We start from the raw sequence: 12,276 nt of genomic DNA on the forward strand, positions 1-12,276 counted from the left end.
CACGACCAACTCTTTTGTATACAGGTTTTGAACTAACTTTCTTAGAGTTGGCAAATGTTAGTACTGAAAAAGAAGTTCATCTCAGGCTTGTCACTAACGAGATGACCTCAGATCAACGTTCTTGAATTTTTGAAGCTTTGTTCCTTGTAGGTAGCAAGTCGAGTAATGGACACACAGAGGAGAGCACCATAAAGGGGTGAAGGTGCATGCCATGCCTGAAGTCAGGGCACCGGTTGGATGTACATGAATTACACTGTAAGTACAGCTGCACAGGTGTAATTTTCCTTATATTTTCACTTGGACTACGTTACAGGGTTTTTTTCAGCAAGCACGGAGTGCTGGTTAATTAATTTAAGGGTATAGTTATAACCTGTGTTAGTAACACAATGTGACGCATCAATACGTCCGCTGGTCTTTTCCCCTCATCTTTTGCATTCTGCTCTCCGGGTCGATGAACGTGTTAGAGTCACAGTACCACAACCACTGATCCATGGGTTCTGCCATATGCCCTGCATGACTTGCTAATTTACTCAATGAATTATTTGGGATATGGGTTATTAGCTTGATTTTCTAAGGAAATGAGGCTTCCGCAATTGCGCTGTTTTAAGTCTTCTGTGGTATCTCTTGAAACCGCTGACCAATTTCAGCCAAATTTAACAGACACAGAAGTCTCTCTAGCTTTCAAGTCTGGGATGCACAGCATGCTTGACACCAGGAGAGCGGCGCTCTGGATGCTACTGGCCGAGGAGTCGCTCTGCTCACACCTCTGCACGACTGCATCAGCAATTCTCTAGGAGCGAGACTCAAGGCCACTGGGTACCCCTCATCCCCACTGCCCAGGGAGCAGCCTGCCAGCCTGGTGCAGCCAGGAAAGCCGCCCGCGCCCGGCACCCTGGGCCCGCCATGCCACGCTGCGAGGGATGAACGCGGCCTTAGCAGCAAACAGCCCTTTCCTCAGGGTGACCCGAGCGTACTGGAGCTGGAAGGCTCGGGAACAGCGCCAGCGGATCCCGAAGGCTGCGGGGGGTCAGAGAGGCCGCCCCGAGGAGGGCACAGCGGCCCCGGCACCGAACACCGAGAGGCCGCGGAGGCCGCCCCGCCGCCGCCGCCGCTCCCCCCCCGGTTCCCCAGCCGGCGCGAAATGGCCCCCGGCGCCGCGCCTGCCCCTCAGCCGCTGCCCCCGGCCCTGCCGCGCATGCGCGGGAGGTGGGCGGCCGGGGAGGGGGATGGGGCGCGAGAGCGCCTGCTGCACGTGACCGCAGCAGCGGTAGGGGGGCTCCCTTAAAGGGCCAGGCGGCGCGCTCCCCGCCCGGGCGGTCGCGCCCTGGCTGGCTCTGCGGGCTCCCGCTCGCCTCCCCTCCTGTTCTGCCCCGCCCCGCCCCTCCCCGCCCCTCCCCGCGCACCTGCTCGGCGCCCCGGCGCAAGGCCTAGGGGGCAGCCGCGAGCCGCGGCGGGCGCCGTGGGCAGTGCCGGGCACCCGCCTCGCCCCCGCCGGCACCTGCGGCGGGCGGCCCCGCTCCGCGCCCGTAACCCGGAAGCGGTGCGGCTGCGAGGAGGGGAGACCGCCGGGACATGGCCGCTGCCTGCTCCTGCCTGCGCGCCGCAGCCGGCATGGCCCTGCCCGCGGCGACGCGCGGCTGAGCCTCGACCTTGCCTTCCCCTTCCCCTGCCCGGCGGATCATCCTCCTCCTCCTCCTCCCGCCGCCGCTCGGACGCTGCCTGGGCCGGGCCGGGGGCGGTAGCGCTGAGAGGGGGGCCCTTGCTGCCTTGCGGGGACCGCGGGACTGGGCGTCCCTGGGGGCTGGGGCCGGTAGCGGGGCGGAGCCGGGCGGGCGCCGGGGGGCCGCGGGTGGTGCTGCGAGGCGGGGGAAGGGCCCTTGGCTGGTGTGGCTGCATGTTCCCTGCTGGGGGGCCGGCTCCGGCGGGGGGGGGTCCGCTTTTAGCTCTGGAGCGCCGCACTGAGCCGTAGGATCTGGGAATTCATTTTATAAATGCATACATGTACGTGTGATTTACGTTCTTTGAGGGGATCTAGGGTGGCGTTTTCCAGAGTTGCGTTTACTGTAGCGCTAGTTGTGGGATTTTTAAGGGCTGGTTGTACTTCCTTTATGTTTTGTGGGGTTAGTTGTTGGTTTTGTTTTTTTCTTTTTAAGCACGTTTTCAGGCTTTGAAGAGCTGCACTGTTTTTGCTGAACTGTAGTCCCTCCAAGGTTGTCATTGTTTGCGTTTTGGGAGGGCGGCCGGCAGCTTTGCAGGAAGGTGCGCAGGTTGCGTCGGAGGAGGGCTCTGGGTCGGTTCCGTTTGACTTCTTTCCAGTATAGGTTAGTTTTTCTCCGGTGTCTCTGATGCCAGAACAAGGCCCCAGAATGAACGGTTTCTCTCTGGGCGAGCTCTGCTGGCTGTTCTGCTGCCCGCCTTGCCCCAGCCGCATCGCTGCCAAGCTGGCCTTCCTGCCCCCGGAGCCCACCTACACCGTCCTGCAGCCTGAGCAGCAGCAGGAGGCTGGGGCGGCAGCTGGGGCAGGGACCCCGACGGGATCAGGCACCTGCAGTCTGCACTTGAGCGAGCGGGCCGACTGGCAGTATTCGCAGCGGGAACTGGATGCTGTGGAAGTGTTCTTCTCCCGCACGGCTCGGGATAACAGGCTGGGCTGCATGTTCGTACGTTGTGCCCCCACTGGCCGGTACACGCTGCTCTTCTCACACGGTAATGCTGTGGACCTGGGCCAGATGTGCAGCTTCTATATTGGCCTTGGCTCCCGCATCAACTGCAACGTCTTCTCTTATGACTACTCTGGCTACGGGGTGAGCACCGGCAAGCCCTCTGAGAAAAACCTGTATGCAGACATTGATGCAGCCTGGCAGGCCCTCAGGACAAGGTAAATGGATATTGGGGACAAGGTATTTCTGTATCTCCGTTTAATCCTAATAAGTCCAGTGTCTGCACAATTAACCTGCTGAGAGGTAGAGGGGAAAGGTTTGTAGATGGTTTGAGTTATTTCGATGGCCTCACCAGATGTTCCACCAACAGCTACAATGCGATTTGCTGGATGGCTTCGTTTGTTAAAAGGATGGGTAAACCTTCATCCTTGGGCTTTTTCTAGATTTAGGGGTTTATTCGGCTGTATTGTATGTTAGCCATTGCTTCACCATTGAAAATCTCCATCTTGAGCAGGAGATACTGCACTGGTTGCAGTTTGAGCTTGCAGGGTGCAAAAACCCTTTTGTTCGAGACTTGCCCACCACTGTCTATGCTTGGAAGTAACCCAGGTGAGCCAGAGCTTTGGCTGAATTTGGCAGTACCCTAGGCTAGTGTTTACCAAGAAACTGCTGGTGTTCTGTGGTGCATCTGGGGTTTCACATGAGCTTGTGTGACACAGAAGTCTTTCTCTTTTGGCAACCAAACAACTGTTGTCAAATTGGGTAGGGTAGCGGGATGGAAGGAAAAAGTGTTGACGGGGGGGGAAGTAGAGCTGGGGATTCTGCCAGGAGGAGATGCCAAAGTAGGCATCCAGAGGGATGGAGCAGCAATGAGAAGGCTCTGGCAAGGCGGCATGGCCAGTAGGAACAGGGAGCCCTCAGCTTCTAGGAAATCCTGGGCAGAGCTGCTGCCTCTGGCTCCTTGCAATGACTGATTGTTGTTCTTGGGCCTGTGTTGCCTCTTCTGTCCACAGAAACCATGAGCTCCTTTTGCTGTTGCATAAGTGGTTCTTAACGTAGGATCTCACAGAACATATTCTGAAAGAGTGAGCTTTAAAAAGCTCAAATTGTTGCGCTAGGGCAAGAGAAAAGAATGATGAACGTTTTCTGTTCTTGGCTCTGGGGTTGTACAGATGAACTTGGCTTATGTGAAATGAGTATTTAATGTCTATCTTAGGGATACGTGCCAGCTTCAAAAATAGTGACAGGAGTTGTTACTAATTTAGATAATTGGCTTTTCAAGGATCTGGGGATTGGTCAGTCATGGAATCCATACGGCTTTTGACATTGCTCTGCCCAAGTCAAGAGCATGGGGGAGAAAGGTGTAGGGGGAAGTTACCCTTTTGTAACATGTTCTGTCTGGTGAGCAAACCAGATTCTGGGTTCATTTTCCAGGACACTCTCTCTCCAAAAAAAAATTTTAAAAAATAGAAACTTTGCTTGAATATAAATAATATGGTTTTATGTAAAGAAATAATTTTGATATGCTGTATGCAGAATAAATTACTAAATGCCACTATTATGCATATGGATGATGTAAATAAGGTTTAAGGGAGGAAAAGTGCTATGTCTAAGCCAAGCCTAGTTAACGTTTGTCCCTCAGTTGCTGTGTTTTCTCTCTGTTTCACTTAATGTTTAGTTGATGATATTTTTTCATGAAAGCCTTCTAGAGCTCTGAAAAAGTGCTTTTACATCTGCCTGGAAGCGTTCCTGTCAAGACAGGCATTTAGTACATGTTTAAGATCTACGTAGATCCAGAAACAAAGGGTTCCTTCACTTAAGTCTTTTGAGAAGCCTGACCAAGTAGGCGATGCCAACATGTGTCCGGCTTGCTGCGAGAGGATTGGGGTGTTTCTATTAAAAGTGCGACTGGAGGAAGTTTATAGTTTTATATTGGTGTCCTTTCTATAGTTCATACACGATCTAGGTTCTGCTTTCCTCCTTAAATTGAGGGGTTGAAATTTGCCAACTCTTTGCCATGTTTTTAAGTCCCACATCTTAGTGCTACCTTGAGAGTACTGTTAGAGTAGTTGTGTTATCATTAGTTAGATTTTGGGGAGCCAAAGGAAATATTACAGTATTTTAGGTGCCCAGTAAAGAAATTGGTTACTGTAAAATGTAAGCTTAGAAAAAATATTAATTGATTCTGTCTATTAACAGATGACTGTCTTCAAGACAGGTATGAGCCAAAACAATAGTCTTTCTGCTGATGAATTTTCTAAGCAGTAGGGTGAATTTTACGAGACTGATCATTTCTTAGCCCTTTTTAGTAAGTCCAAGTGGCTTAGAATTAAGTGAAATATTCTGCTGTAAAAATACAAGTTTGCCTCTTGAGGTAAAATGTCATATTATACCATTTCTGCTGCAGCAGTTCATTGGTAGCTTCCAAGAGTTTGTGTATGCTTTCATTCTTAATGCAGATTCCTAACATTTGGCCTGTAGTCATATGGTAGTGAACTGTAATGCAAAGTTAAAAGTGAAGTCTTAAAATAGGAGAGGTTCACTATGCCATCGAAAGCATTTAGTCATCTGTGCTAAGATCTGTGGGAAGCTGTTGCTCTTCTGAATCCACCAGACGTTCCACCTGGCAGCAGAAAGGAATCATTGGAATGTTGGAAGTCTGAGATACTTTTTTTTTTTTTTTTTTTTTAAATTGTGCCTGTGAAGTACTGCAGATACTTAGCAAATATTAATTTATCAGTGTATTTCGAAAGTTGCCCTGAGTAAGGTGGGAATTAACCCTACACATGGACAAAACAGATTGCTGCCAAATTTTAGAAATGATGGTGAGCTGACTGTGGTTGCAAACATGGCTGCAAATTTTGACTGTGTTTTTTCAAGGTACTGAAATGAGGATCTTGCTATCACCGATACATTTAGGTATCAAACCTTACATAACAAATGATTATAAAACAATCTTGTAAACAGTGGATGACAAATAAAATCACCAAGGTTTTTTGTTTGGTTTCAATTATCAGCCTGTCTTTGGAGAATCAGTGTTAAATATTCTCCATTCTTTTAGTCATTGTAAAGAGTAACTTACTTTCCTTAATTCTAATTAAATGAGTATCTCTCCTCAGAAATAAAGTGTACTCTTAATTGATAATTTTACTGACTATTAAGTTTGAATGCTGACTGTATTTCAGCCCAGGTAAAGATGTTGACATATAATTTTAATCCTTTGAAATTGGTTTTTAAAGATGTTCCTTCAGAGGTCTAACTAATATTGGTTGCTCTAGTTCCAATATCAAGTATTAATCAGTAACTAATTTGGGCTTTTATATATGTTTATTTCCACTTGATTAACAAATTTCCATCTGGTATCTAAACATTTCTCAAAAAGAATCTTCTGCTTTATTGCTTCAGATGACATTTTTTGTGAGTGTTTTATTTTAGGCAGGTTGGTCTGTTTCTGTTCTGTTTGTTCTAAAACCAGAACCAGACTGAAGAGAAGCTATATCGGACTCTGTCTTCTCTCATGGTCCATATGGTTTTAAGTTGCTGCTTTTTATTCAGATGTGATTAACTCTTATCCTAATATCTGCTTGACTTAGTACAACATCTGCACAGAATGACTTGATTGTCATCCTCCTCCCCCCTTTCCTGAATTCCACATGGGAAGGTTGAACTTTAACACTTTTACATTAAGACAATGTACAATACTTAAAAACAGGATACACACTTAGGGTTTGGGTACAGTGCTTAAGCACAAAACCATGACTGCTTTGTTGATTGTATGCTATTTATATTAAAATCAATTTGTATGTTCTCTAAAAATTTGGAGATTTGTGAAATGTTTTAAAATCCCAGTCAAATGAAGGAAGGCACTGCTTCCCCACTCTCTCTGCTTCTGTAGTAGAGTATCAAAGAGAAACTATTAGTCCATCTTTTGGATGTTGAAAGGAGGTGAAGAAAATGTAGTTAATAAATAGCTTAGAAGAGCTGTTATTGTTGCATTTAACAAAATACAGCTTGATGGTTTTTTTTCATGGTGCACAATATAAACTAGTGTGTTTTGTTTCTATTTAAGCTTTTGATAAATGATAGATGCTATTGTAATGTTTAAATCCTTCATTCTCAAAACATGTACATTTGAGTTTGTCTTTCAGTCCATAGGAGAGCATTGGTTCACTTCCATTTTTCATTATGCTTCTTGGTCAATATGGCATGATGAAAGGAGTTGAATTGTGAAGTGGTATAGTAAAATGCAGGAAAGGGCTTTTGATCAATGGATAGCAGATAGTTTAGAATGTTTAAATAGTTCTTTAAACTTTTTCCCCAAATTTAATGTTAAAAAAACCCAAACCACCTTTTATTATATGGGAATTTTATTATTTGTGGTGCTGATTATCAGTCTCCTCTTATTGCTGTTGCCTTTGCAGGAGTTAGTGGAAAAGTGTTACAGTTTTCATATGAGTAAAATTAGGAAACACACCTAATTGGATTAGACTAGAGTGATAACTAATCGTCTGAGGTTGTGTCAGTTTAGTTCGTCTCCATTCCGATTTGCTGAAGTGCTTACAGCTTTCTAGGTGAATAATAGCTTCGGGTTTTTTTACCTTGATTTATCAAAATAGTTAATTTCTACTTTAATTTTCTTTGCAACAGCATCTTCTTTCATTAGTGCGGTGTTCCTGTGCATGATCTAACCTGGGTTCTTTAGATTGAATACTCAGAGGTTTTGATAGAAAGTTCCCAACTAAGTTCCTGACCTGGCCAAAGGCAATGCTTGACAGTCATGATAAATGGTCCTGGAGTAACAGGGTTCCCCTTGTTTGTGGTGCATCACCTGGTAGATTTTTCTGTCATTGACTTTGATGGGGTATTTCCCACTTCCAGTTTTTTAATAATGTCTGCAAAGGATTGTTTAAAGAGACCATTCTCTAAAACTTAATTTATTCTACCTGCCATGGTCAGTACTTCAAAAAAACCTGCATATAACTTTGCTCAAAAATAGAAACATACAGAATAGTCTCCTGTTGTTGTCTATGCAATGAGCAGAGATTAATTCAGATGATGAGTGTCCCAGGGACAAATACCAACAACTGTTTAAAACAGGTGCTCTGATGTTCAAAGTTATTCAAAATGTTTACTGAGCTTTGGTGTCATATTACATAGTTTAGTCACTGAAGTAAAAGTAGTTTTGTTGAATATTTCCCTATTTCTGTCAGGACTGCAAGATCAAAGCTTGCTTTAAAAAAAAAAAAAAAAAGAGAGAGAGATTTTTCACTGTTAAGAGTGTTTTGCTACTAGTGTTATTTGGGAAGAAAAATAAGCTGCCAAAGAGCCTTTGGCTAACAATACTTGTTATCCTGAGCGTAGGTAGTCCCGAAATTCAGCTGCCTGAACTGGAGATGTTGGTTTACCCTGCTGTACAAAGGTTGTAGGACCTGGTTCTCAACGTCATCAGGGTGTTAAGCATAAACGTTTCTTCAGGAACATGTTGTTAAATCCTACATGCTGAAGTAACTAAAGGTTTCTGTCCGCTTTTTAGCGCTAAATTGTGTGAAGTGTACGAGAGAGAGAAAGGCAAGCTTTTTCTCTTTCTCACTCTGGATAGAGAAGTGTGTCACCTTTTGAGACTGAGCTGAAGGTTGGTACGCAGTGGCTGTTTGACCTGTGCATCTTGCTGGTAGCGCTTAGATTTGTTCAGTTTGTTCTTAACAGTGGAGTATCAGCTGAACCGTGTAAACCTCAGTGGGTTTTCTCTGAAGCCAGGGTCGATCTCCAGTCTATTGCAACCTCAGAAACAAAAAATCCCTCCAAAATTCAACCTTTATCCTTTGTTACTCTGCTACTTTGGAGTGTTTCTAAGTACTGGGCTACGTTTACACTAGCTCATTACTTGTGAACATAAGTAAAAAGAACAAAGAGGAAAAAAAGAAAAACAATTAACAATGCTATCCAGGACTCTAGATACCTGTGGGTGTAGGTGGAGAACATTTCAAGCTATGAATATGTGTTATCTGCCAGCAACTGGTTTTGTGGGGAAAACTGACACTTCTTGAGCAAATGGATATTTGTAATTCCATATTGAATGAAGAAAACAGGTTCTTTTAGGTTTTCTGGTTTTTTTGGTCCTGTGATGCTTCCTGACGTGGAGATAGACTAGTACAAAGGCAGTGCCAAGCAGTTAGCTCTTTGGAGCCTAACTTCTGTAGCATATGTCTGAATTGCATATTTCATTTAAATACGACATTTGCCTGGTGGAGAGGGCGATGTGATTATATAAACTTTTAAACCCTGCCCCAAAAACACTTTTAAGCAAAATATAGAGAAATTAGTTCCTCGGTTGCATTCTCTGTTGGCTTTAAAGCCAACAGTCTCAAAATTATGCAGCACTAATAAATTAAATGAACAAATAACATAGCTGGTTTGGGTTTTTTTTCTAAAGCGAGTAATAAATTTAATGAATATCTAACACTCCCTTCTGCCCTCCCTTACAAATATAAATCAGTTATAAGGCTGCATTGGAAGCAGTTGAAATGAACATAAAATAAGCTGCAAATGTGTTGTACCTAACATGCTTGTGCACATACAGTCTTGCTTTTGCCAATTAGCCCCTAAAAAGGGCAGAAATCTTTCTCTGTTGATTAGGAGAGAGTTTCAGTTGCCACTGCACTTGAAAGAAATTGAAGGCACTTACCTGTGTGCAAGATGAGGGCTTCCTTGTGTTTTCCTGAATCTAGGAAAGGCACGTCTTTACAATTTTTGAATGCTGGTGGCTCTTAAGCATCACTTCATGTTAATTTGAGTATACATTGACTGTTTATGTTGATCTGAAATGAAATAATTAAGGATTGTTTTTTGTCTAACTCTAAAAAACTTGGGTTTGTATGGGCTAAAATACAATAGGTGGACAAACCTCTTGTATCTGTAAGAGTTGGTGGATAGTTGAGACTGCTAGAGACTAGTACTTATGAATTGAATAAGCAGTTTCAGTGACCCCTTCGCTACTATTTCATCTTGACTGTCCTGCTTTCCAGTTTTTAGATGAATGACTTACACTGGTCTTGCACGCTCAGCCTGACATCTGATGATGAAACTGAATTTCATTTCTGCTCTGAAACCGTTTTATTGGGATGGGTTTTCTAATGTGTCAGGTTTTGTGAGCAATGTGTGTGATTGTAAACCCAGGCAACTCTGTATGAACACACAGGAATAAAGGTGCTTTTAATAGAAGGCTAAGAATGTAGAATGGAATGAATAGTGCATATTGTCAGCTTAACGACTGAAGAACATCTTTGCATTCTTTATTCCAAAATCTAATTTGGGAAAAATGGATTATTGTGGTGTGTTTCCACATCAAGCTACGCTGCCGGCAAACAATCACAGAAAGGTGCAAACGCAGGCCAGCTGTATAATGTCAGTGTTATACTGTCATTATCTGTATCTTTATATTTTTTAACCGTTACGTTAGCTTTACAGAACAAAGCATCTCCTATTGGTGTTGAACATTGTGGTTGGATTTGCTGACCATGAAACCAAATAATACAAAGGCACAAAATTGTGCTAAACAGTAGGATCTGGCTCAATGCCCACCCACCTTCACACCCTTGGTTTCCTGTCTCCTGGTGAGCGCATACATGTCTTTGGGAAAATCCCTATGATCATGACATAAATCTGCAACATCTCAACTTTCAAAAAGGGGAATTCCATGTGGGTTCACAAATGAAGAATGATGTTGATGTGGAAGATGAGGTTTTAAGTTAGTACACTTGCCTCAAAGTCCAGAGGGAAAAATTTAAATTAGAGGTAATCTCAAAGTATTGCCTCTGGGTTTTTTGTATTACAAATTTGTTAGAAAAACTTCATGTATGCTTTCCTGACAGTAAGATTATTTATTGGTACAGTCTCTTGAAATTCTTTCTAGGTACACCTTTCAAGATGAAAATGCTTTTTTTAACTGTTAATTTGAAATTAATTGTCGGTTTAGACAGTTTTGGGTATGCTTTGAGGAAGATCTGTGTTACCGTGCCTGATCAAAAAATCCTGCTTACATATAAAAATATTACTTTAAGAACTTTGACTCTTGTGAGCCACATACATCAGTGTCTGGCAAATAACCCTTCTCAAGGCATGCAGTGTCAGCTAGTAATGCAAAGGTTTTTTTTTTGTTTTGTTTTGTTTTTTACAGGATGATGCCAAATTTCTTAACTGGCCTAACATACTAGGATCTTAAATTTAACTTTTTGACATGGCATGGCCGTTTCTTTTTGTGTGCAGCAAACAACCAACTATGGATAATGGGATCCAACAAGTCTGAAAATTCTGAGAGCAACTTCAACATGTTTCTCAGGAAAGCACCCTTTAAATAGTATGGCTTGAAATGCTTCCCTTTTAATAAGGTTGTGTAGAAAGGGTTTTGCTCAGATTGTAGGATCTTTTTGGATATTCCTCCTCTCTACTGACTTTTAGTTGGCTTTGCTTTGGATGTTCTCATAGAACTTGAAAAATGGTGTTCAATACCAGCAAAGAAGCAAAACCAGCTATATATTTTTTCCAGTGTACAGATAAACTGAGGTAAAGTTCAGGTTATTTTATCATTATTCCATTAATCATAATGGCTATTTATTATAAATTAAACAAGCACTTTGTCTTAACTATTACACTATATAATAAATTGCAAGCCTTAATAATATGCAAAATAGGAGAAGCCAACAGTAATACAAGGGTAGACTTCTGTTAAGCATTTTGCAACCAAAATGCTGTATGGAACCATCTACACTTTAAAGGAAATTTTGAGCAGTTAACTTGCCTCCTTAAGCCTCCTAAACTGGTTTGTTTGTACAGATCTTAATCTTTCTCCCATCTCTGTATAGTCTTCCCTAACATCCGATGAATTTATTTAAGTAGGATGTTGGCTGTACGACAGCCCGGGCAAAGTAGCATCTTTCAAGAAAATGGTCTTGTTTTTGAAGCATGTTCTCCAGGGCAAATTTACAAAAGTCTTCTCCAGCATGCTATTTGTTCTTTATAGCTTCATTTCTCACAAAAGTGTGTGTATGTTTAGGTGTGTTGTTTTGGTTTTTTTAAAATGAAGTAGGTAATTTGGTATAATATTTATTTTGGAGGTGTTCCCTGGACACTTCTTACCCTGAGCCAGTCTTTTCTTTCCCCTAAGACTGGAATGTACCTCAACTCGCATATTAAGTTGTATTACACGTTTTCTTCATAATATTTTTTGTTGCTCCCTACTGTAAAAAGCTTGTCTATTTTTCTAGTAAAGCATGTTTTTTTAATGTGTCTTAATAATACTACAGAAAAAGTTAGTGTTTCAGTCTGGGTATGACATCTTATCAAGTTTAACCAACTGTAAAAGTACCAGAGTTGTAGGAAGAGGTGGGGTAGTGTTTCAGCTACAGTTTTGCTATTTTTATGCATACTAGTTTATGAACATGTAACCTTTGCCTCAGACTGGTTAATAATTACACTGTGAGTTAGCATATGTTGCAGGCATCTCTTTCTGATGCAAGAAGCACCTTTTCAGGAGTCAGTACAGTAGTTTAAGGTGTTAAGTGGTGTTTTCACCATAAGCCTGACCAGCATGCCTAAAAGGTTTTGACTTTTGCTGAAT

The 12,276-nt window shown here is 43.0% G+C and overlaps 1 protein-coding gene across 1 annotated transcript in view; it reads left to right on the forward strand.

Annotated features, from left to right (window-relative positions):
• Positions 1-1,894: 1,894 nt before the first annotated feature.
• ABHD17C (abhydrolase domain containing 17C, depalmitoylase) overlaps positions 1,895-12,276 on the forward strand; it is a 30,285-nt gene continuing 19,903 nt past the window's right edge. The window contains exon 1 of the mRNA XM_052806981.1: positions 1,895-2,878. Coding sequence (XP_052662941.1) covers positions 2,346-2,878 — 533 coding nt within the window. The 5' untranslated portion in view covers positions 1,895-2,345. The remainder of the gene's footprint in view (positions 2,879-12,276) is intronic.

Source organism: Harpia harpyja, chromosome 14 (genome assembly GCF_026419915.1).
Source record: "Harpia harpyja isolate bHarHar1 chromosome 14, bHarHar1 primary haplotype, whole genome shotgun sequence".
Taxonomy (NCBI): domain Eukaryota; kingdom Metazoa; phylum Chordata; class Aves; order Accipitriformes; family Accipitridae; genus Harpia; species Harpia harpyja.